General features: G+C 40.1%; 2 protein-coding genes across 2 annotated transcripts in view; one reads left to right on the top strand and one right to left on the bottom strand.

Moving 5' to 3' along the window:
- The window catches only part of PI4KA (phosphatidylinositol 4-kinase alpha), a 442,522-nt gene that overhangs the window by 125,381 nt on the left and 291,746 nt on the right, over positions 1–25,395 (top strand).
- On the bottom strand, positions 15,719–20,634 carry SERPIND1 (serpin family D member 1). The gene is made up of 5 exons (XM_053701956.1): positions 20,526–20,634; positions 18,949–19,873; positions 18,063–18,336; positions 17,542–17,683; positions 15,719–16,288 (listed from the first exon to the last, which is right to left on the bottom strand). Exons 2-5 carry the CDS (start codon positions 19,814–19,816, stop codon positions 16,097–16,099), a joined length of 1,476 nt encoding a protein of 491 aa, XP_053557931.1. The 5' UTR covers positions 19,817–19,873; positions 20,526–20,634; the 3' UTR covers positions 15,719–16,096.

Raw genomic sequence — 25,395 nt, 5'->3', positions numbered from 1 at the left:
TTCCATTTCTTTCCAGGGTAACAAATTATTTGGTTCTCAGTTGGATTCCATTATTTCAACTGTTACTGGTGGGAAAGGAACTTTTTTACCACAGGATAAAAAATCTAAAGGTAAAAACAGGGCTAATAATCGTTTTCGTTCCTTTCGTTTCAACAAAGAACAAAAGCCTGATCCTTCATCCTCAGGAGCAGTTTCAGTTTGGAGACCATCTCCAGTTTGGAATAAATCCAAGCCAGCTAGAAAGGCAAAGCCTGCTTCTAAGTCCACATGAAGGTGCGGCCCTCATTCCAGCTCAGCTGGTAGGGGGCAGGTTACGTTTTTTCAAGGAAATTTGGATCAATTCTGTTCACAATCTTTGGATTCAGAGCATTGTTTCAGAAGGGTACAGAATTGGTTTCAAGTTGAGACCTCCTGCAAAGAGATCTTTTCTTTCCCGTGTCCCAGTAAATCCAGTAAAAGCTCAAGCATTTCTGAAATGTGTTTCAGATCTAGAGTTGACTGGAGTAATTATGCCAGTTCCAGTTCCGGAACAGGGGATGGGGTTTTATTCAAATCTCTTCATTGTACCAAAGAAGGAGAATTCTTTCAGACCAGTTCTGGATCTAAAAATATTGAATCGTTATGTAAGGATACCAACGTTCAAGATGGTAACTGTAAGGACTATCTTACCTTTTGTTCAGCAAGGGAATTATATGTCCACAATAGATTTACAGGATGCATATCTGCATATTCCGATTCATCCAGATCATTATCAGTTCCTGAGATTCTCGTTTCTGGACAAGCATTACCAGTTTGTGGCTCTGCCGTTTGGCCTAGCTACAGCTCCAAGAATTTTTACAAAGGTTCTCGGTGCCCTGCTGTCTGTAATCAGAGAACAGGGTATTGTGGTATTTCCTTATTTGGACGATATCTTGGTACTTGCTCAGTCTTTACATTTAGCAGAATCTCATACGAATCGACTTGTGTTGTTTCTTCAAGATCATGGTTGGAGGATCAATTTACCAAAAAGTTCTTTGATTCCTCAGACAAGGGTAACCTTTCTGGGTTTCCAGATGGATTCAGTGTCCATGACTCTGTCTTTAACAGACAAGAGACGTCTAAAGTTGATTACAGCTTGTCGAAACCTTCAGTCACAATCATTCCCTTCGGTAGCCTTATGCATGGAAATTCTAGGTCTTATGACTGCTGCATCGGACGCGATCCCCTTTGCTCGTTTTCACATGCGACCTCTTCAGCTCTGTATGCTGAAGCAATGGTGCAAGGATTACACGAAGATATCTCAATTAATATCTTTAAAACCGATTGTTCGACACTCTCTAACATGGTGGACAGATAACCATCGTTTAATTCAGGGGGCTTCTTTTGTGCTTCCGACCTGGACTGTAATTTCAACAGATGCAAGTCTCACAGGTTGGGGAGCTGTGTGGGGATCTCTGACGGCACAAGGAGTTTGGGAATCTCAGGAGGTGAGATTACCGATCAATATTTTGGAACTCCGTGCAATTTTCAGAGCTCTTCAGTTTTGGCCTCTTCTGAAGAGAGAATCGTTCATTTGTTTTCAGACAGACAATGTCACAACTGTGGCATACATCAATCATCAAGGAGGGACTCACAGTCCTCTGGCTATGAAAGAAGTATCTCGAATTTTGGTTTGGGCGGAATCCAGCTCATGTCTAATCTCTGCGGTTCATATCCCAGGTGTAGACAATTGGGAAGCGGATTATCTCAGTCGCCAAACGTTGCATCCGGGCGAATGGTCTCTTCACCCAGAGGTATTTCTTCAGATTGTTCAAATGTGGGAACTTCCAGAAATAGATCTGATGGCGTCCCATCTAAACAAGAAACTTCCCAGGTATCTGTCCAGATCCCGGGATCCTCAGGCGGAGGCAGTGGATGCATTATCACTTCCTTGGAAGTATCATCCTGCCTATATCTTTCCGCCTCTAGTTCTTCTTCCAAGAGTAATCTCCAAGATTCTGAAGGAATGCTCGTTTGTTCTGCTGGTAGCTCCGGCATGGCCTCACAGGTTTTGGTATGCGGATCTTGTCCGGATGGCCTCTTGCCAACCGTGGACTCTTCCGTTAAGACCAGACCTTCTGTCACAAGGTCCTTTTTTCCATCAGGATCTGAAATCCTTAAATTTAAAGGTATGGAGATTGAACGCTTGATTCTTGGTCAAAGAGGTTTCTCTGACTCTGTGATTAATACTATGTTACAGGCTCGTAAATCTGTATCTCAAGAGATATATTATAGAGTCTGGAAGACTTATATTTCTTGGTGTCTTTCTCATCATTTTTCCTGGCATTCTTTTAGAATACCGAGAATTTTACAGTTCCTTCAGGATGGTTTAGATAAAGGTTTGTCCGCAAGTTCTTTGAAAGGACAAATCTCTGCTCTTTCTGTTCTTTTTCACAGAAAGATTGCTATTCTTCCTGATATTCATTGTTTTGTACAAGCTTTGGTTCGTATAAAACCTGTCATTAAGTCAATTTCTCCTCCTTGGAGTTTGAATTTGGTTCTGGGAGCTCTTCAAGCTCCTCCGTTTGAACCTATGCATTCATTGGACATTAAATTACTTTCTTGGAAAGTTTTGTTCCTTTTGGCCATCTCTTCTGCCAGAAGAGTTTCTGAATTATCTGCTCTTTCTTGTGAGTCTCCTTTTCTGATTTTTCATCAGGATAAGGCGGTGTTGCGAACTTCTTTTGAATTTTTACCTAAAGTTGTGAATTCCAACAACATTAGTAGAGAAATTGTGGTTCCTTCATTATGTCCTAATCCTAAGAATTCTAAGGAGAAATCGTTGCATTCTTTGGATGTTGTTAGAGCTTTGAAATATTATGTTGAAGCTACGAAATCTTTTCGTAAGACTTCTAGTCTTTTTGTTATCTTTTCCGGTTCTAGAAAAGGCCAGAAAGCTTCTGCCATTTCTTTGGCATCTTGGTTGAAATCCATTCTACTAGGTCAGTTTCTACTTCCTGGGCGTTTAGGAATGAAGCTTCGGTTGACCAGATCTGCAAAGCAGCGACTTGGTCCTCTTTGCATACTTTTACTAAATTCTACCATTTTGATGTATTTTCTTCTTCTGAAGCAGTTTTTGGTAGAAAAGTACTTCAGGCAGCGGTTTCAGTTTGAATCTTCTGCTTATGTTTTTCGTTAAACTTTATTTTGGGTGTGGATTATTTTCAGCAGGAATTGGCTGACTTTATTTTATCCCTCCCTCTCTAGTGACTCTTGTGTGGAAAGATCCACTTCTTGGGTAGTCATTATCCCATACGTCACTAGCTCATGGACTCTTGCTAATTACATGAAAGAAAACATAATTTATGTAAGAACTTACCTGATAAATTCATTTCTTTCATATTAGCAAGAGTCCATGAGGCCCGCCCTTTTTTTGTGGTGGTTATGATTTTGTATAAAGCACAATTATTCCAATTCCTTATTTTATATGCTTTCGCACTTTTTTATCACCCCACTTCTTGGCTATTCGTTAAACTGAATTGTGGGTGTGGTGAGGGGTGTATTTATAGGCATTTTGAGGTTTGGGAAACTTTGCCCCTCCTGGTAGGAATGTATATCCCATACGTCACTAGCTCATGGACTCTTGCTAATATGAAAGAAATGAATTTATCAGGTAAGTTCTTACATAAATTATGTTTTTATTCAAATCTGTTTGTGGTTCCAAAAAAGAGGGAACCTTCAGACCCATTTTGGATCTAAAGATCTTAAACAAATTCCTCAGAGTTCCATCGTTCAAAATGGAAACTATTCGGACCATCCTACCTATGATCCAGGAGGGTCAGTACATGACCACAGTGGATTTGAAGGATGCTTACCTTCACATACCGATTCACAAAGATCATCATCGGTTCCTAAGGTTTGCCTTTCTGGACATGCATTACCAATTTGTGGCTCTTCCCTTCGGGTTAGCTACAGCTCCAAGAATCTTTACAAAGGTTCTGGGATCGCTTCTGGCGGTCCTAAGACCGCGAGGTATATCAGTGGCCCCTTATCTGGACGACATCCTGATACAGGCGTCAAGCTTTCAGATTGCCAAGTCACATACGGACATAGTTCTGGCATTTCTCAGGTCACATGGGTGGAAGGTGAACAAGGAAAAGAGTTCTCTATCCCCACTCACAAGAGTCTCCTTCCTAGGGACTGTGATAGATTCTGTAAAAATGAAGATTTACCTGACAGAATCCAGGTTATCAAAGCTTCTAAAATCTTGCCGTGTTCTTCATTCTATTCCGCGCCCTTCGGTGGCTCAGTGTATGGAAGTAATCAGCTTGATGGTAGCGGCGATGGACATAGTGCCATTTGCGCGCCTACATCTCAGACCGCTGAAACTATGCATGCTCAGTCATTGGAATGGGGATTACACAGATTTGTCCCCTCTGCTAAATCTGGATCAAGAGACCAGAGATTCTCTTCTCTGGTGGCTATCTCGGGTCCATCTGTCCAAAGGTATGACCTTTCGCAGGCCAGATTGGCATCATCACGACTGTGGCTTACATCAACCATCAAGGGGGAACCAGGAATTCCCTAGCGATGTTAGAATTCTCCAAGATAATTCGCTGGGCAGAGACTCACTCTTGCCAACTATCAGCAATCCATATCCCAGGTGTAGAGAACTGGGTGGCGGATTTTCTAAGTCGTCAGACTTTTCATCCAGGGGAGTGGGAACTCCATCCGGAGGTGTTTGCTCAATTGGTTCATCGTTGGGGCAAACCAGAACTGGATCTCATGGCGTCTCGCCAGAACGCCAAGCTTCCTTGTTACGGATCCAGGTCCAGGGACCCAGAAGCGGCACTGATAGATGCTCTAGCAGCGCCTTGGTTCTTCAACCTGGCTTATGTGTTTCCACCGTTTCCTCTGCTCCCTCGACTGATTGCCAAAATCAAACAGGAGAGAGCATCGGTGATCTTGATAGTGCCTGCGTGGCCACGCAGGACCTGGTATGCAGACCTAGTGGACATGTCATCCTTTCCACCATGGACCCTGCCTCTGAGACAAGACCTTCTACTACAAGGTCCTTTCAATCATCCGAATCTAATTTCTCTGAGACTGACTGCATGGAGATTGAACACTTGATTTTATCAAAGCGTGACTTCTCCGAGTCAGTCATTGATACCCTTATACAGGCACGAAAGCCTGTCACCAGGAAAATCTACCATGAGATATGGCGTAAATACCTTTATTGGTGTGAATCCAAGAATTACTCATGGAGTAAGGTTAGTATTCCTAGGATATTGTCCTTTCTCCAAGAGGGTTTGGAAAAAGGATTATCAGCTAGTTCTTTAAAGGGACAGATTTCTGCTCTGTCTATTCTTTTGCACAAGCGTCTGGCAGAAGTTCCAGACGTTCAAGCTTTTTGTCAGGCTTTGGTTAGAATTAAGCCTGTGTTTAAACCTGTTGCTCCCCCATGGAGCTTAAACTTGGTTCTTAAAGTTCTTCAAGGGGTTCCGTTTGAACCCCTTCATTCCATTGATATCAAACTTTTATCTTGGAAAGTTCTGTTTTTGATGGCTATTTCCTCGGCTCGGAGAGTCTCTGAGTTATCTGCCTTACAATGTGATTCTCCTTATCTGATTTTCCATTCAGATAAAGTAGTTCTGCATACAAAACCTGGGTTTTTACCTAAGGTAGTTTCTAAAAAGAATATCAATCAAAGATTGTTGTTCCATCATTGTGTCCTAATCCTTCTTCAAAGAAGGAATGCCTTTTACATAATCTGGACGTGGTCCGTGCTTTAAAGTTTTACTTACAAGCTACTAAAGATTTTCGCCAAACATCTACACTGTTTGTTGTTTACTCTGGACAGAGGAGAGGTCAAAAAGCTTCGGCAACCTCTCTTTCTTTTTGGCTTCGGAGCGTAATACATTTGGCCTATAAGACTGCTGGACAGCAGCCCCCTGAAAGGATTACAGCTCATTCTACTAGAGCTGTGGCTTCCACCTGGGCCTTTAAAAATGAGGCTTCTGTTGAACAGATTTGCAAGGCGGCGACTTGGTCTTCGCTTCATACCTTTTCAAAATTTTACAAATTTGATACTTTTGCTTCTTCGGAGGCTATTTTTGGGAGATAGGTTCTACAGGCAGTGGTTCCTTCCATTTAAGCCTGCCTTGTCCCTCCCTTCATCCGTGTACTTTAGCTTTGGTATTGGTATCCCACAAGTAATGGATGATCCGTGGACTGGATACACCTTACAAGAGAAAACATAATTTATGCTTACCTGATAAATTTATTTCTCTTGTGGTGTATCCAGTCCACGGCCCGCCCTGTCTTTTTAAGGCAGGTCTAAATTTTAATTTAAACTACAGTTACCACTGCACCCTATGGTTTCTCCTTTCTCGGCTTGTTTCGGTCGAATGACTGGATATGGCAGTTAGGGGAGGAGCTATATAGCAGCTCTGCTGTGGGTGATCCTCTTGCAACTTCCTGTTGGGAAGGAGAATATCCCACAAGTAATGGATGATCCGTGGACTGGATACACCACAAGAGAAATAAGTTTATCAGGTAAGCATAAATTATGTTTTTTTTTAAAAGATAATCCATTTATTACTCATTCCCTAGTTTTGTAAAACCAACACTGTTATATTAATATACTTTTTACCTCTGTGATTACCTTGTATCCAAGCCTCTGTAAACTGCCCCCTTATTTCAGTTCTTTTGACAGACTTGCATTTTTTTTAATTCTTTTTATTGAGAGAAGACATGTGGATACATATAACCATATCAGCAGTATCTTATAATTCTTAGTACAATCATGCATGATAGATCCCAAGTTACAGACATGCAAAATCATCAGATCTTCCCTGCCAAGATCTATGTCCATGTCATTCATCCTACATTGTCCAGTAATATCAAAGTCCCCCACATGTAGCAAACTCTCGTATTTTGTATTTTTTCATGGAGAAACAGAGGTCTCTCTCACCTAACCCTTACTTTACATATTAACAATCTAACCTTAAATCTAACCTAACTAACTAGTTTAACAAACTGGGCTATGCATTCTTATTATTTTTTTTTTTTTTGTCCGGTACCTTGATCTCTCTTGCTCTGTTACACAACCTCGAGGATCCAGCAAAGAGGAAAAAAACATCTAGTCTAACGTCAATTTGTTCTACAAATAATTACGTCTTCAATATATTTTGGAAGTAAACCACAGTAGGGCTTGTAGTGTCAGTCCAATGTTTAAGTATACTTTTCCTTGCTAACAGTATAATTAGGGTCAGTTCTGAGTCATATTGTCTGTACTGCTTGTCCCAGCTCAAAAATAATACAATACTAGGTTTAAAGTCAATCGGGATATTCATCTTTTTATTAATCCAGTACTGCAACTTGTGGTATATTAATCTTTTTATTAATCCAGTACTGCAACTTGCGGGATATTCATCTTTTTATTAATCCAGTACTGCAACTTGCGGGATATTCATCTTTTTATTAATCCAGTACTGCAACTTGCTCCAAAACTGTTTTACCAGCGGGCAGTTCCAGATATAGTGCAATAGGCCAGGGGATTCTGCAGAACACTTGGAGCAATCAGAAATCCATTTAGCCAATCTTCTAGGGGTCAGATAAGCCTTGTGTAAGAATTTAATTTGGGTTTCTCTTAAATTAGCCGAGAGAGTGGCCTTTCTAACCTTTTCCAACCCCCACCCGAGCCTCTTCCCACGTAATATCTCAAAATCCTTCCCTTTCCAACCCTACTAGGAGGGTTGGTTGAATTTGCAGCAATCGCTGTTGCAAGAGAGTTTGGTATATTTCTGACAAAGAGAATCTAACCATTTTAAAAAGGGACTGGGTGATTCGGAAAGGACGAACCCTCCCAGAAATCCGGGCTATCTCTGACCAATGCACCCACATAGTGACGGACCTGCAGATAGGCATAAAAGTGACTATTTGGGAGGTTATATTCCTTTTGCAATATGGAGAAAGGCTTCAGAGTCCGCATCAATGGTTCCATTAGCGAGCCCACGCTGTTCAAACCCAGTTTCTCCCACTGCATGAAAGGCTTCGTATCCATACCGGCCGGGAAATCTGGGTTACCGTTAAGAGGAAGGAGGGTGGAGCCAAGACACTTTTTTTTTTTTTTTTAAAGAATCTATGGGCTTGGTACCAGGCCCTCATCGGATCTTGGTATAGGAGTTTCCCACCTACTCATTTAGCTGATCCTGACTTTGGCATATGCGTTAAAAACGCCAGTAATATGCCTCCCAGAATTGCACGTTCCAAATTATGTCTATAAAAGTGTTGTGTGCTCCCCTGCCAGTCCAGAACTAGGCGGACCAAAGCTGCCCAGTTAAGTCTGAAGTCCGGCAGAGATAAAACTCCATTAAGATAAGTTATATTTAATTTATCCGCAGATATATACGGGGCTTACCTCCACGCCATATAAAGTATCGCATTGCAGAGTTTAAAGATTTCACGTCACTTTTAGTAAGCAGTAGAGGCAGCATAAGTAATGGGTACAAGAGGTGAGGCAAAATCACCATCTTAAGGAGACTGACCCTACCTCATCAGACTACACAACCTGACGCACAAAGGTGTTAAATTAGTAGAGTACAGTTTATTGGGATTCAAATGAATCTGAATGCCCAAATAAGCGATCACTTGATTTGCTATCGTAAACTGATATTCATGACCCTGCTTCTTATTTGTATGTAGCCATAAGATCTCAGATTTTTACATATTGGCCTTGTGCCCCGAGAAGGATCCAAAGTCCTGTAATGCCTTCAAGATGGATGGGATATGAGTCTCAGGGTCTTGCACAAACAACAACATATCCTCTGCATACAATGCAAGATGTTGGGGGTCTCCTGCGACATCAATACCCGGGAACACCCAACGCAATTAAACCGCCAGGGGCTCCAGGGCCAGGTTAAATAACAAGGGGGATAGAGGACACTCCTGTCTCGTGCCCCTCTGCAACGTGACATCAGATGAGAATAAATTGACGCATATATTGGCAATAGGAGAAGAGTAAAGATTATAAATAAATGAGACAAAGGGACCTGAGAAATGAAATCTGGTCATGGTATGAAAGAGATGCCTCCATTCAACCCTATCAAAGGCCTTCTCTGCATCCAGGGACAGCAGGAAGGCCTCCGGGAGCTTTCCCCTCGGCTCAGATTGCTTCTTATTCCAATAGTACTGAAGAATCTGCAGCAACCGAAGTACATTCCCTACTGAAGATCTCGCCAGCATGAATCCCGTCTGATCTTCATGAATCAGATCCGGTAGGATAAATTTAAGTCGTTCCGCCAACAGCTTTGTCAATATCTTATAGTCCGAGTTTAACAACGAGATCGGCCTATAAGATTCCGGAAGAAGAGTGTCTTTTCCCGCTTTAGGGATAAGAGTGATATATGCAGCTGAAAACGTCTTGGCAGGTCTATGCCGAATAAAGGTCAGTGAGTACTGGGACAACCCTCGTGTTAAACATTCTATAAAGTTCTATAGGCAGCCCATCCGGGCCCGCAGCTTTGCCCAAGGTTAGAGAAATGATTGTCTTATCCACCTCCTCCCTAGTAATGGGGGCATTAAGCTTATCCAATTGCTCGTCTGATACCCGCTGTAATTCAATGGAGTCCCAGAACTCTCGCAAGACTTCCTCTGAGCTGGGCTGACTACTGGTATATAACTTAGAATAGTAAGAGGCAAATGCCTCAGCAATATGGTTGGGGTCTTTAACAAGTGTACCCCTGTCTTCAAGGGCAGCAATAAAGTGTTTAGATGTTTGTAAGTTAACCAGGGAAGCCAGTAATCTACCCGACTTGTCTCCATATCTGTAGTACCTGCCTCTGGTTTGTAGCAGAGTCTGAGAGGCTTGATAAGCCAGAAGCGCGTCATATTCTTTTTTGGTATTTATATAGTTTTGATGGTGAAGCCATGTGGGTGTATTCCGGTAGACACTATAGGTGGCAGCTAAGTCATCTCTCAGCCTTTCAAGCCGCTCCGTATGTGTTTTTTTTTTTCCTACGTGACAGAAATGCTCGAATATCCTCTGTCAGGACCACCTTCGCTGTTTGCCAGAAAAGTTCTGGAGCCATTAAATGCTGTGCATTATTGGCTTGGAAATAATCCCAGCACTTCTCCATATGTTGTTGAAACTCCTGAGAAGTAACCAAATATTGTGGGAATCTAAGATTTCGTCGGTTACTCGAATGTGGTAAAGTGTCTAAAAAGAGTCCTATGGGCGCATGGTTAGAGACAACCACCTCCCAAATTTTGGCGTCTATAATTTGGGGGATTAAGGAATTAGAAGTCAGAAACATATCAATGCGAGACATGGTGGGTGAGGCCTGGGAGACGCAGGTAAAATCTTTGCCATCTGGGTTTAATTTGCTCCATATATCTATCACATCCAGCGAGGATGTTAGAGATTCGAAAGTTTCTAATTCAAATTTGTTGCTAACCTTAGGCCGTGGTCCATCACCATATCTACTAGGATCCCTGAGCCTATCGCACTGTGGATTGGGGGTGAGATTGAAGTCACCTCCAATGATAATGAGAGTATCCAGGAACGGAGTCAGAATTCTAATTAAGTCTTCCCAAAATGCTTTGTTTTTCTGATTGGGAGCATATATATTGCAAATCATGTACATTTTACCAGCAATTTTGGCCTGAACTAAAATGTATTGTCCCTCTGGGTCAGTTATTATCGTTGTGTCTAGTTTTTTCCCAAATAATATAACTACCCCTCTGCTGGCACTTTTGTAAGAGGCAAACTCAACCCTTCCCACCCAATCCCTCTTAAGTTTAGTGTGTTCTATGTCAGTTAGGTGCGTCTCCTGTAGGAACGCAATATCTGCGCCTCTCTTTCTTAGTTGCGTAAGAATGGTTTTCTTCTTGATAGGGGAATGTATTCTCCCCACATTCCAGGAGTAAATACTACATTTTAATGTCTGTTATGATACATAATATGTTTACTGATGGGAGGAGCGCAGGGAAAGAGAAAAAAAAAAAGGGGAGGGATTCCTACCCGCCTCAGTGCTGGATCCTCTCGTCCAAGAGCTTTCAAATAACATAGCCTGCAAAAGAACAGCAACAATAAAAAAGATTGTCAGGCAAATGCAAACAGGTGTCCTCACTCCAAATGAATCCATATTGAGATATAATTCATTCATTACACATTCTGCATAGATATAATTGGAAGCAACACATCTTGCGTGACCTGAATAATCTTTTTAACCATAAGTTTCTTTATCTCAGTCATGTCCCATAGCCCAAATAATAAACACAAACATAAATATAAATAACAGTCCAGCAAATTACCGGCGTGGGGCGTGCCCCATTCCATGCAAGAGGTAACCCCCAAGCAATTCAATCTGAAAAGAAAATAGGTTCGCAATGAGCTGCAGCCATAGCTTAATGCTCCAATTGTGTAATTTTCATGGCTCTTTTTCCACATTTCCCGTTTCTTATCGGAGTTTAGGAGCAAGTTATAGCTTTTAACCTGGGCAAACTTATTAAACACGGGCTGCCCTAATCCAACAAGAACCAAGAACGATAATAATAACCCTGAATAATGTTCATATAAAGCATAATTGCGGGGAGTCCCCTGGTTAGGATGAGATGTCATCCCTGTCGTGGCCCTTTAAGCCATCACTTAAATTATAATATGGGAATCAGAATTATCCCTAGTACAGCATAATCCATCAACCTTCTTCCCCCACTAGAGTGACCAGGGCTCCTAGAACCACTTTCTGCATCCAGGTAGTCTTGCGCTGTCTGCGGGGAGTCAAAGAATTTGGGGCCTCTGAGGGTGGCTATTTTAAGTTTAGCAGGGTATAGTAAGTAAGCCTGCCTACCCTCCCTGTGGAGCTTAGAGCATAATGAAGAAAATTCTCTACGCCTTCTCATCAAGTGCACAGAATAATCCTGAAATAAAAGAATCATAGAGTTCTCATAAGTCAATTCTTCCATTTTTCTATATGCCCTGAGCACGGAAAGTTTAGTCTGAAAGTGAAGGAATTTGATCATTACTGGGCGGGCTGTGATCCATAGCAGGTCTTTCTAGGCCTACTCTATGCGCCCTCTCCACACTGCCCAATAAAGTGTCAGGGGGATATTCAATAAAGAAGGGAGGGTGTTCTCACCAAATTTTAAGATATCAGCTGACTTTACAGGCTCAGGCAATCCTAGCAAGCGAACAACGCCTCAACCTGTTTTCACGGTCATCATTTTTTTGTTGTAATGCTAGTGAATTTTTCTCTTAGGACTCAGTTTTGCTAACGCTAACATTTTGCGTGTCCTCGAGGTCAGAGATCCTAGTCTCCGCCTCCGTTACCCTTGTCGAGAACTGTTTAACCTCCTCTGCCAGTGTGTCCACTCCCTTCTGAAGATTCTCTATTTTGGGCAGAAATAAAGTGGAAATTTGCTTGACAATGGGGTGTGGATCTAGGATATGACCCTGCTGTGAGGGTTCATAAGAGGGCACCTGGGTAACAGTGTCTGACCCAAGTTTTGCCCTGCGGTCAGCATTTTTTTTGCGTCTTGCCATTGTAGTTGGAATAAGAGACTTCTCTATACAAGAGAGAACTTGCCACTATTATAATGGGGTCATCAGATACACCTAAATTGCGTTTAGCAGAGTACCACAAATTAACAACCACCACCCCTACAGGTTATATCTGTACCAAGTATACAACACCTCAGAAAAAAGTATTATCCACTCTGTAGGAGCAAAGGTCACATGGTTATTTAAACAAACATTTTACAGGCATGTAAATTAAAAGCATCTAACAAATACTGCATCCAAGATGGTTCAAAGAAAGCACATTTACAACAGATATATGGTGTGTAGTCATCAGCCAGAAAGTCCAGAGCAGAGTATACCCCTCTCTAAGGCATCAGACCAGCGTGTCTTCACCAAGCACAGTAAAAGGCAGTCCCATTAAAAGGTAGTCTCGGGAGTTGTGTTAGGGGAATCAGTTCCACCGTATACCCTGTCCTCAATGCGAGCTGCACAGAGTATCCCACACATGCACTTGTACAACCCTTGAAAACTCCTCTGGTCTCTTGCACTTAATTTGTGGTTCCACACACCAGCAGGGCTTTTGTCAAAGAACCCAGCAGTAAGGGGCAAACAGGACGTGTTTTGTCGGGGTATTAGTGTCTTACCAGCCTCCTCTGAAAGGGTCACCTGGGCAAAGTCGTGGTGCGGTGCAGGAGTAGCAGGCCCCCTCCGCCGAGACAGCAAGCAAGGAATCTGCTGTGCTGCAAGATGGCGTTTAAAATGTTTGCACCCTCCTTCCAAAGATCCCCTGATCCTCTCACTTCGTTATGGTTCAATGTAAGTCTGTCATGCAATCAGGCTGGTTAACGCCACTTCAGATGATAACTGCCGGTTCCCTCTCTCACACTGCGGGCTATTCCAGGGTACAACGTGTGGCCTGCACCACGTGTCTCCGCTCCGCCAAAAATCCGCTGCCAGAGAAATCTGTCAGCTTCACTTCATTAGGGTGGCAAGTATAGGCAGCAGGGTCCAGCACACACAAATTATCTGCTCTAATCTGTCGCACTGTCAGTGCACGGAGCTCTCCTCCGCTCCTCTCTGTTTCTTTCTCAGGCCAATATGGCCGCCGCTACCACAGTTAGTGCGGTCCTTCACTCTTTTTATTTGCTGTTTACTGGACTTTGGTAGGGGAAAGATGGTGTAATTTAGCTCCTCTAGTGCCCGGACACACTTTCCGTCAAGGGCAAACAGGCTCGGGCTCGATATTTGCAATTCAAGTGCTTATACAGCTTGGAGTCTCCACGGAACTCAAGGAATGAGCTCACAGACTTGCATTTTAGCCAATCAGTGCTGACTTCTAGGTAACTCCAAGTGCGTGAGCACAATGTTATCTATATGGAACACATGAACTAACACTCTAGTGGTGAAAAACTGTCAAAATGCATTCAGGTAAGAGGCGTCCTTCAAGGTCTAAGAAATTAGCATATGAGCCTTCCTAGGTTTATGTTTCAACTAAGAATACCAAGCAAACAAAGCAAAATTGGTGATAAAAGTAAATTGGAAAGTTGTTTAAAATGGCATGTCCTATCTGAATCATGAAATTTTATTTTGGACTAGACTGTCCATTTTATGATTTTGTGAGTAGCAGGACTGTGAAGCTGAACTGCAGTGTTTATTGTATTAGCACACCGGCACATATTGAATAATTGGTTAACAAGCATTGGCTCTAAGCACTTAAAGGGATAAAAAAGTCAAAATTTAACTTGCATGATTCAGATAGAGCATGTTATTTTAAGCCACTTTTTCAAATGTGCTTCGTTCTTTTGGTATCCCTTGTTGAATAAGAATACACATACATCCTACACTAGTGGGAGCGGGCTGCTGATTGGTGCCTGCACATATTTGTCTCTTGTGATTGGCTAACTAGATGTGTTCAGCTAGCTGCCAGTAATGCAATGCTGTTCCTTCAGCAATGGATAACAAGAGAATTATGCAAATTTGATAATAGAAGTAAATTGGAAAGTTGTTTAAAATTGTAGGTTCTTTCCAAATCATAATAATATTTTTGTTGGGGTTTGCTGTTCCTTTAAGAAGACCTTGATGTGTATTACATCATGATCATGTGAAGTAAGCTGGTTATATGAAGAGCAGATACAATAAGATTTTAGACATTAGTAGGTTTTGAAAGTCTATTATTAGTAGGGGATCATCTGCATCAGAAAAGGTCTGTTACAACTTAAATCCCAGGAAAGTTGTTGGGTCTTCATGTGTTAATATGACTGTTTCACTCACAAATACATTTTATTAAATGGTAGTTTTGTATACATTTATTATAGAAAGTGTATTGTATTTCAATTAATTCAAAGTGGGAATTTTATAGTTTAATCATCCCTATGGTTGAACAGCCATAACTATACAGACATAAACATGCTATTTTTATGATACTCCGAGCAGGACTGTGGAACACATAGCAAGGATAATTAGTGAAAAAAATTGCATTTACTAATTAACTAATACAAGTACATGTGCCTGAACTAAAGAGCCATAAAAATTCAATTTTAATGCTATTGACCCTGCACTATTGTGTGTTTAGCCTCCGCAGATATCCAATCAGGATCAAATCAGCAGCTCTAGTCGCATGACACAGATATTTCTGCTCGGGGCCAGCAATGCTCTGCGGGTCCTGAGTGGCACTTCTATTGTGTGTTTAACCACTTTTTCTGTGGGTTAAACATACAGTAGTGTTGGGCAAATAGTCTTACAATTACATGCTCTTACCAAATTAGATCAAGTCATTTTTTGACTATGATGACTTTTTAAGCAACAGCAGATTCACCCATTATGACCATTGACAATCTCTCTACTAAATTCCCCCATTCAGGCATATACAGCTTGATTAACAGTACTGTTATCTGTTACGTGGCTATTTTTCCTAGATGGAACTGAAAATGTTCTTAGGTTTAGTTTCTTATGTCAATCAGATGATCTTCTATTGAGATACCGGTTCTCTTTTTGATTCTTATGATTTTTTATGTGCTTTTTTTTGTGATTTGTTGCTCTGTCTATAAATTTAGGAATAAATTATATTCTAGATATAACTTTTATGACAATAACCTTTATAGACTTTCATGAAATGTATTCTTGTTATAACTTAAATAGACTAACCTCTTAAGCTTTAATCTGCTTACCTTTATGTCTTACGGGCACCCACTTCTTGAAGAACAGAACATGTAACATTAAAACAAATCAAATTTAAGCTTTATATTTAAATATTTTATGTATTTTTTATTAATGACAGATGGAAAAAGATATACATAATTTCCTCTTTTTTTGTTTATTGAATTCTCCTTTATTCTTTCACAATATATTATACTAGACATATTTATCGGTAACAGACCACATCATCATATGGTCTGACCTGAAGCTGTGTGTGTAATATTTAGTAATAGTAAATGAAACCTAATAAGACATGTAATAATTGACAAATACGTTCTTGTAAATACAGAGACAAAATACTTGTAACAAAACTGCTCTAAAAGACTTTATACAAGTAGTAAGATCAGGTTATTTTTAACTTGTTACTGTAATGCTGAACCTAGATCCATATCTGTTTTAAAAGATTTTGGATCTTAACGATCAGGATTGTGTAGGGTTGGAGACTCTACCCATGAATGTCAGGCAGTTGGTATGATGCTCATACACAAGAAAGATAAAAGGACGATCTACCACAAAACGAGCCTGTGTAGATAGTGGCATGAAACCCACTGTAGTCACTGCTGCCGCCTCTGTGCCTTCTTCGTTCACCATGATGGTGACCTGGTGTTGAAACTGTAAAATGTAACAAAAGCAGAGATTTGTTGAAGCCAAACTAAAATCCAGACTGTTAATTTAAAGGGTAATGCTTCTAGTGAGCTTCCAAATAAATTATTCATAAATATGTATTTTTGACAAAAATTCAAAAGTGACCTGTCGTTTGAAATGGTTGGAGACCCTTGCCTAATATAAGTGGTTGTAAAGCATTTATGTAGCAAGTACCCCATAAGGTATACCATTTTGTTACGTATGCCTTAAAACCAACATGCAAATATTGTTGATTTAAAAATACTATATAAAGTTAAACACAACCTCTTATATTAGTGAATACATGTTGGACAATTATGTGTATCCAGGATCTTGACAATTTTTTTTTATCTATAAATTGGTACAAACATGTGAGTTGTATATATTTTCTGTGTGTTTTTTTTTTTTAATGTCTTGTATTATTGATTTTGTAGCTGCAGCAACATTTTAGACACAGTCATGAAAGTAATTTACATTCATATTTAAAGACTATTAATATTGTAGGTCTTACAAATAAGCAAGAACAAGAATATCCCAATGAGGCAAACTCTCTTCATGATCTAATCTGTTTACTACCATGTCATACATTTTATCAGGTTTTTTTTCACGAGACACTATGCACACAGTTAATTTGACTAGTTTGATTGGCACATTATACCAATTTGCCTGACGCCTTTTTGAGCTGGCCCTTGTCTCAGAGTGGTACACTTTACCTGGTACTGTGGTTATCTGGCACATTCTCCGTTGTCATTATTAATTATATACAGACAATTTCCCATAGCTAAATCTGTATCAAGTACCCTTTACATGGAACATATGTTTTGCAGGTTGAGAAAATAGGCCATATAGAACATTCAGACCTAAACTCTTTAAAGGGTCATTGCATTCAAAATATTATATGCTCTTAATTCATTACAGCATAAAGTTTTAAGATAAGCAACCTTGCGCCTCTATGTGTTTAACCTGCGCAAAGAGTCTTGCTACTAGCTCTACTGATTGGGTCAGCCACAGTTTCTGTTTAGGACTAGCAGTGCTCTGCAGGTTATGAGCGGTACTTCTACTATGTGTTTAATCCATTTGTGGGTGTTAAACACATATAGGTACAAGGTAGCTAGTCTTAAAATGACATGCACTAGCGCATTTTAATTCATTTTTAGACTATAATGGCCCTTTAACCTAAAAGTCTCAATGTCTGAGATTATGTAATAAGGAAAAAAGATTACTTGGAATAGGTTACTAACCTTGCCAATGTTTATCTTTTCATCCGAGATTCCTGAGAAATCTCCATCGGAGAACAGGTCCTTGGCTCCCATACTTCTAAGAACATCAATGAGATTGTTTTTCTTTTCTAGTCTAAAACGTGGCAGATATACCTCCCTTGTTCTGCGAAAGAAAACAAAATAAAGAAAAAATATATTATTAGAATATATGTAATTTTTTTATTTTTGTTTTAAAATACATCTGATCAGCTAAATAACATAATAATGGTTTAGTTTTCTGTACACACCTAAATTGTTATTAACTGATGGACATGTTTCTTATAGAGTTAAGCAATTTCTCTGGAATAATTGCTGATGTTGTTAATACAGTATCTTGATTAATCCTCTATCATTGTGCTGTGAATGAGGCATTCATGTATTGATTCCTTACCTCAGTACCTACAAGTGATTGCCGCATGGGTGTTTGGTATATTTGTGACATACTGCATAGGTTCTTTAACTTTCTGTCAAATTGCTTTACTCAAATAAAAATGTGATTGTACCTGTTTGTCATAATCTTTTGCCATCTGTCTACCACCCTTGGTGTGAGTTGTTTCTCCAGAAGCTTCATGCCAGATAGTTTGTTAGGGAGCACGATGATCATGCTGATGTTCCCCACATATGGTAGTTGCAAGACTCCACAGTCCAGCTCGTGATCAGCTGCTACTAAGAAGTTTCCCTTAGTCTTCATCATTGGCACCTTCACCAGCTCCTTTTCATTGAGACGAAAGTTCATATTTTGAGTGAATTCCACTGGGAATTTATTTTCCCATGTCCCTAGTGAAAATGAGAATGAAATTGTTATATACTGATGACTTTTATGTTTTTTTTTCTGCGCGCACGCAGATCATATAAAAGAAAACCCAGGGCCTTTTAGTGCTATTTATCTGGAGTCGTCATCCTTTACTATTCCCCTAGTGTCTTTCTTCATTTGTAATACACAATGCTTTCTTACTCTGCAATTGGTTCAATTCTTTTATCTGTGTAAATATAAGTTTTGGCTGTTATTTTGCTCAAGTTGTGCTCATTTTAAGTTTTTGTCTATACAAGTGTAGTCCCTGATTTGAAAATTGTGGCCATCCCTATTATAGGACCTTTTCCCCAATATTTTGTTTGTATAGAATATGTATGTGTGTGTGTGTGTGTGTGTGTGTATATGTATGTATGTGTGTGTGTGTGTATGTGTATATATATATATATATGTCTCTCCTCACTTCCTTTTCCTCCTTGCCTATAAATCGTATTAACCTAATTTTGTATGCTTTAGTTTACTAGATGACTACCCTATTAAGTTACATCTGCCATTGAAAAGTAAATTGTTTTAATTACATACTTCCTACTTTATATAATCTGTGTTAGGGTTACCAAATTTGTATAGAGATCATTTACCTTTGAAATAGATGCAGTTAACAAGCAACATCAAAAGAGATGAGTCAACATTTGGTATAGCTTCCTTCACTAAGCCCTTGGTGAGCTTTTGGATTCGTTGATTAGCTTTGGTAAGGAAACTAGGGTCTTCAAAATCAACCATCTGAGCCTCTGCAAAGTAGTACTGCTTCAGACTTTCTTTAAACTTCTCATGAACAGAAAAGTCCTTTGTAATGTAGATGTCATTGACTGATCTTAATGTGTAGCCATAGTTCCTGCGAAATAATCTGTGGGTCAGTTTTCTAAAGACATTGTGAATGGTAAATATGTCATACTTTGTACTGGCATTAATAAAGTCTTTAAAACCCAGGGTAGAGAGTATTTGTTTTAAAGTTTGCTCTTTTGTACCCAGTGAAATAGTGGCCAAAGCAGTAGAAATGCCAACTGGTGCTAGCAGGATGTTTTCGGTAGTGTTGACTGTGTTCTGAATTGCCCTGTAAAGGTTAAAGGCAAAATTGGCATTTATAATATTTAGCCTCTGAATCCTAGTTTTACCATGAAAAAGTTCAAAAATATTCCCTCTCTCAGTTTCCACATTCTTAATATCTGGAGTAGGATCAATAATATCAGTATAATCTTCATCTTCTCCAAAAATCTTATCAAAGTCCAAGTAGTCGTCGTCTTCCTCTTCTTCATGGATTAAGTCATTGGTGACTGTATTCTCCTGATGAAACTCCGGAGGGATTTTTTCTAGATCTTGGCTAATGTTACTCTGGACTGATCTTGGTCCTTGACCTTTCGGATCATCAAAATGGTCATGCAAGTCCTTCACAGCACAAAACACTGAAGAAACGAGGAGTAAAATGGTTGCAGAATGCAAGAGATTCATTATGGTAACACTCCAGGGTTCTCTAGTGAGACAAAGTTGCAGTAGATATCAGGATTCCTATTTATATTCACAAAGGGAAATAAGTGAGCATAACATGGTCTCACAGCTTATTTGTTAATTATTTATCAAAGTATCTTTCTGTCTATATGCTATATCAAAAAGTTACCTTTCTATTCTTATAAAGTAACAGACTTAGAACTCCTCTATTCTGCACAATTCTGATTTTCAATTCATAATGGTATCTGCGTTCAGAAAATGCTATTTATGCAGAAGAACACCAATTAAAAGAGAAATATCAAATCTATTAATTGCTAAAATAGGATTTAACCAAGTAGTTTTGTTGTGTTTTTCTGATTCCTCACACAAGATTTGCACCAGGGTATAGAATTGTTTGCAATTAGTACTGATGCCGGACCTTTTAGCATTTAACATTTATTAAATTACAAAGATCTGTAAAAATGAAATGAAAAGTTCTCTGCATACCATAGGTTTTGGGAAAAATATGGTCTCAGCTGTTTGTACTTGTTTCTACATGCAGATACGGTGCGTTCTTTGAACAGAAGGAGATCAAATAGAAATACAGTGTTAAATATAGTAAAATTGTTTTTTTTTTTGTATATCCATTCACCAATCACTGACTTAGAATATCCAGTGATCTATCCATTAATGTATAATTGGTAATTAGGATGACACATAGAAAATTCCTTACCTTAGAGCTCCCAGTCACGTCCCAGTTTGAGAACAGAATCTCAAAAACAGAAACAAATAACCTTTGCTACAAGCCTCTGCATGTACCTCCCAGAGTAAATAGCCTCTAGCTCGAACAGGGACAGAAATGCATGGTCAGCCAAAACCCCTTCACTTGTTTAGAGGCCCCTAGCTCCCACCCTCTGTTTCCTCCCCCTTCCTCTTTTCCTGTAATGCATTGTCCAGTTCATGATAACTAACTTTTATGTATTTTACGTATATGCACATGCAAATACAAATGAGGAATGCTTTAGAAATGATATGTACGTATCCCAGATGACTAACAATGGAAAATATATTTAATCTGATATTTCAGTATTATCCTAAATACAACAGGGATTATATTGAGATGTCTTTTTAAATTATGTTGGAATGTGGCACAAGACAATGTCAATTTACAGGAAGGTTTTGGAACTCCCAAGTGAAAGTTAATTGTTACTATAACAATATGTACATTCCATTGAGAATGATTTAGCTTTAATAATGCTCTTGCCACCCTCAAGCAACTAGTATGAAATTGTTTATACTTTGTTGCAGGATTTCACTGGTACATATTTTGACTAAAATGCTGGTGAAGAATTTAGACCAATTAGGCTAGTCTCAGTAGGATATATAGAAAAAGTGCTAATGTCAAGGTGTGGAATACCACTGGAAAATGTTCAGCCATATTCTAGTGGAGGTAGTCAGTTAAAGCTTAGCCATGTGCCACATGTCCTGAACTATGAATTGGATCAGTTTTTTATAGCTATAGCAAAGCTGTTGATCAATCTTTTTTTGTACAATCATCTGATCTTACACATTTATACCTGATTTGGAGGTGAAATACAGATGTAAAGCTGGTTCTGTCTGAAATGAGTATCAACTATTTTTTTTTCTCCCCAGCCATGTTATACTTAAACCATTACTAGTCTAACTCCATTAAAGGGATATGAAAAGCAAAATATTTATTTCATGATTTAGATAGAGCATGTAATTTTAACAACTTTTCTAATTTACGCCCATTATCAATTTTTATTCGTTCTCTTTGTATCTTTTGTTGAAGCTGGGATGTGTGCTTAGGAACTGGCCCATTTCTAGAACACTATATGGCAGCAGTTTTGCAAGAATGTTCTCAATTTGCAAGAGCACTAGATGACAACACTTTTTCCTGCCATGTAATGCTCCAGATGCCTACCTAGGTATCTCTTCAACACAGAATATCATGGAAACAAAGCAAATTTGATAATAGAAGTAAATTTGAAACTTTTGAAACATGTAATTCTCTGTCTGAATCACAAAAATGTATTTTTTTTTTATTTTTTTTTTATCCCTTTAAAATAATATTCTTCGGGGGCATGTCCGGGCACCGGCCATGAACGGCCACAATTGTAGCTGCAGATATGTAAACCGATAATCTGCATACTATCTACAGATTGACACTCCATCTTATTCTGAAAATAGTAAATACCAGCTCTATGGTCTCTCCTGCTTATAGAGATATAATTTTTTCATCATCAGCTCTGTCAGCACCCTGGACCGGACCGTTGATTTCTGAGGGGGCTGCTTAACTATCTGGAATCAACACCCTCCCCCCTCGAGTAAGGGGTTATGCAGTTTAAGATGATTCATTGCTCAGATTATTATGCCAATTACCAAGTATTTCTCCAACATAGGTGTGTCCGGTCCACGGCGTCATCCTTACTTGTGGGATATTCTCTTCCCCAACAGGAAATGGCAAAGAGCCCAGCAAAGCTGGTCACATGATCCCTCCTAGGCTCCGCCTACCCCAGTCATTCTCTTTGCCGTTGTACAGGCAACATCTCCACGGAGATGGCTTAGAGTTTTTTAGTGTTTAACTGTAGTTTTTCATTATTCAATCAAGAGTTTGTTATTTTCAAATAGTGCTGGTACGTACTATTTACTCAGAAACAGAAAAGAGATGAAGAATTCTGTTTGTATGAGGAAAATGATTTTAGCAACCGTAACTAAAATCCATGGCTGTTCCACACAGGACTGTTGAGAGCAATTAACTTCAGTTGGGGGAACAGTTTGCAGTCCCTTGCTGCTTGAGGTATGACACATTCTAACAAGACGATGTAATGCTGGAAGCTGTCATTTTCCCTATGGGATCCGGTAAGCCATGTTTATTACGATTGTAAATAAGGGCTTCACAAGGGCTTATTTAAACTGTAGACTTTTTCTGGGCTAAATCGATTGATTATTAACACATATTTAGCCTTGAGGAATCATTTTATCTGGGTATTTTGATATAATAATATCGGCAGGCACTGTTTTAGACACCTTATTCTTTAGGGGCTTTCCCAAAGCATAGGCAGAGTCTCATTTTCGCGCCGGTATGGCGCACTTGTTTTTGAGGACAGCATGGCATGCAGCTGCATGTGTGTGGAGCTCTGATACATAGAAAGGTCTTTCTGAAGGCATCATTTGGTATCGTATTCCCCTTTGGGCTTGGTTGGGTCTCAGCAAAGCAGATTCCAGGGACTGTAAAGGGGTTAAATATAAAAACGGCTCCGGTTCCGTTATTTTAAGGGTTAAAGCTTCCAAATTTGGTGTGCAATACTTTTAAGGCTTTAAGACACTGTGGTGAAATTTTGGTGAATTTTGAACAATTCCTTCATACTTTTTCGCAATTGCAGTAATAAAGTGTGTTTAGTTTAAAATTTAAAGTGACAGTAACGGTTTTATTTTAAAACGTTTTTTGTGCTTTGTTATCAAGTTTATGCCTGTTTAACATGTCTGAACTACCAGATAGATTGTGTTCTGACTGTGGGGAAACCAAGGTTCCTTCTCATTTAACTATATGTATTTTATGTCATAAAAAAAAATTTAGTAAAAATGATGCCCAAGATGATTCCTCAAGTGAGGGGAGTAAGCATGGTACTGCATCATCCCCTCCTTCGTCTACACCAGTCTTGCCCATACAGGAGGCCCCTAGTACATCTAGTGCGCCAATACTCCTTACTATGCAACATTTAACGGCTGTAATGGGTAATTCTATCAAAAGCATTTTAGCCAATATGCCCACTTATCAGTGAAAGCGCGACTGCTCTGTTTTAGAAAATTCTGTAGAGCATGAGAACGCTGATGATATGGTTTCTGAAGGGCCCCTACACCAGTCTGAGGGGGCCAGGGAGGTTTTGTCTGAGGGAGAAATTTCAGATTCAGGAAACATTTCTCAACAAGCTGAACCTGATGTGATTACTTTTAAATTTAAGTTGGAACATCTCCGCGCTCGGCTTAAGGAGGTGTTATCCAATTTGGATGATTGTGATTATCTGGTCATTCCAGAACCACTATGTAAAATGGAAAAGTTCTTAGAGGCCCCGGGGCCCCCCGAAGCTTTTCCTATATCCAAGCGGGTGGCGTACATTGTTAGTACAGAATGGGACAGGCCCGGTATACCTTTAGTACCTCCCCCCATATTTATAAAATTGTTTTCCTATAGTCGACACCAGAAAGGACTGATGGCAGACAGTCCCCAAGGTCGAGGGGGCGGTTTCTACTCTACACAAGCGCGCCACTATACCCATAGAAGATAGTTGTGCTTTCCAAGATCCTATGGATAAAAAATTAGAAGGTCTGCTAAAGATGTTTGTTCAGCAAGGTTCCCTTCTACAACCAATTGCATGCATTGTCCCTGTCACTGCAGCCGCGTGTTTCTAGTTTGAGCTAGGAAAGGCGATTATTAGTAATTCTTCTTCTTATGAGGAGATTATGGACAGAATTCGTGCTCTTAAATTGGCTAATTCTTTCACCCTAGACGCCACCTTGCAATTGGCTAGGTTAGCGGCGAAAAAATTCTGGGTTTGCTATTGTGGCGCAGAGCGCTTTGGTTAAAATCTTGGGCAGCGGATGCGTCTTCCAAGAACAAATTGCTTGACATTCCTTTCAAGGGGAAAACACTCTTTGGCCCTGACTTGAAAGAGATTATCTCTGATATCACTGGGGGCAAGGGCCACGCCCTTCCTCAGGATAGGTCTTTTCAAGACCAAAAATAAACCTAAGTTTCGTCCCTTTCGCAGAAACGGATCAGCCCCAAGGGCTACGTCCTCTAAGCAGGAAGGTAATACTTCTCAAGCCAATCCAGCCTGGAGACCTATGCAAGGCTGGAACAAAGGAAAGCAGGCCAGGAAACCTGCCACTGCTACCAAGACAGCATGAAATGCGGGCCCCCGATCCGGGACCGGATCTGGTGGGGGGCAGACTCTCTCTCTTCGCTCAGGCTGGGGCAAGAGATGTTCTGGACCCTTGGGCGCTAGAAATAGTCTCCCAAGGTTATTCTCTGGAGTTCAAGGGGCTTCCTCCAAGGGGGAGGTTCCACAGGTCTCAGTTGTCTTCAGACCACATAAGAAGACAGGCATTCTTACATTGGGTAGAAGACCTGCTAAGAATGGGAGTGATTCATCCTGTTCCATTAGGAGAACAAGGGATGGGGTTCTACTCCAATCTGTTCATAGTTCCCAAAAAAGAGGGAACGTTCAGACCAATCTTAGATCTCAAGATCTTGAACAAGTTTCTCAAGGTTCCATCGTTCAAGATGGAAACCATTCGAACACTTCTTCCTTCCATCCAGGAAGGTCAATTCATGACCAAGGTGGATTTCAAGGATGCGTATCTACATATTCCTATCCACAAGGAACATCATCGGTTCCTAAGGTTTGAATTCCTGGACAAGCATTTCCAGTTCGTGGCGTTTTCTTTCGGATTAGCCACTGCTCCTAGGATTTTCTCATAGGTACTAGGGTCCCTTCTGGCGGTGCTAAGACCAAGGGGCATTGCTGTAGTACCTTACTTGGACGACATTCTGATTCGAGCGTCGTCCCTTCCTCAAG

Source organism: Bombina bombina, chromosome 2, assembly GCF_027579735.1.
Source record: "Bombina bombina isolate aBomBom1 chromosome 2, aBomBom1.pri, whole genome shotgun sequence".
Taxonomy (NCBI): Eukaryota; Metazoa; Chordata; class Amphibia; order Anura; family Bombinatoridae; genus Bombina; species Bombina bombina.
This window is presented reverse-complemented; position numbering and strand designations above follow the sequence as displayed.

Coding starts and splice junctions, on each gene's coding strand:
- SERPIND1 (XM_053701956.1), bottom strand. CDS start 19,816: ATGAATCTCTTGCATTCTGCAACCATTTTACTCCTCGTTTCTTCAGTG. Junction 17,684..18,062: donor CAAAAGATTATGACAAACAG/GTACAATCACAT, acceptor TTTCTTTCGCAG/AACAAGGGAGGTATATCTGC. Junction 16,289..17,541: donor AAAAGATAAACATTGGCAAG/GTTAGTAACCTA, acceptor TACATTTTACAG/TTTCAACACCAGGTCACCAT.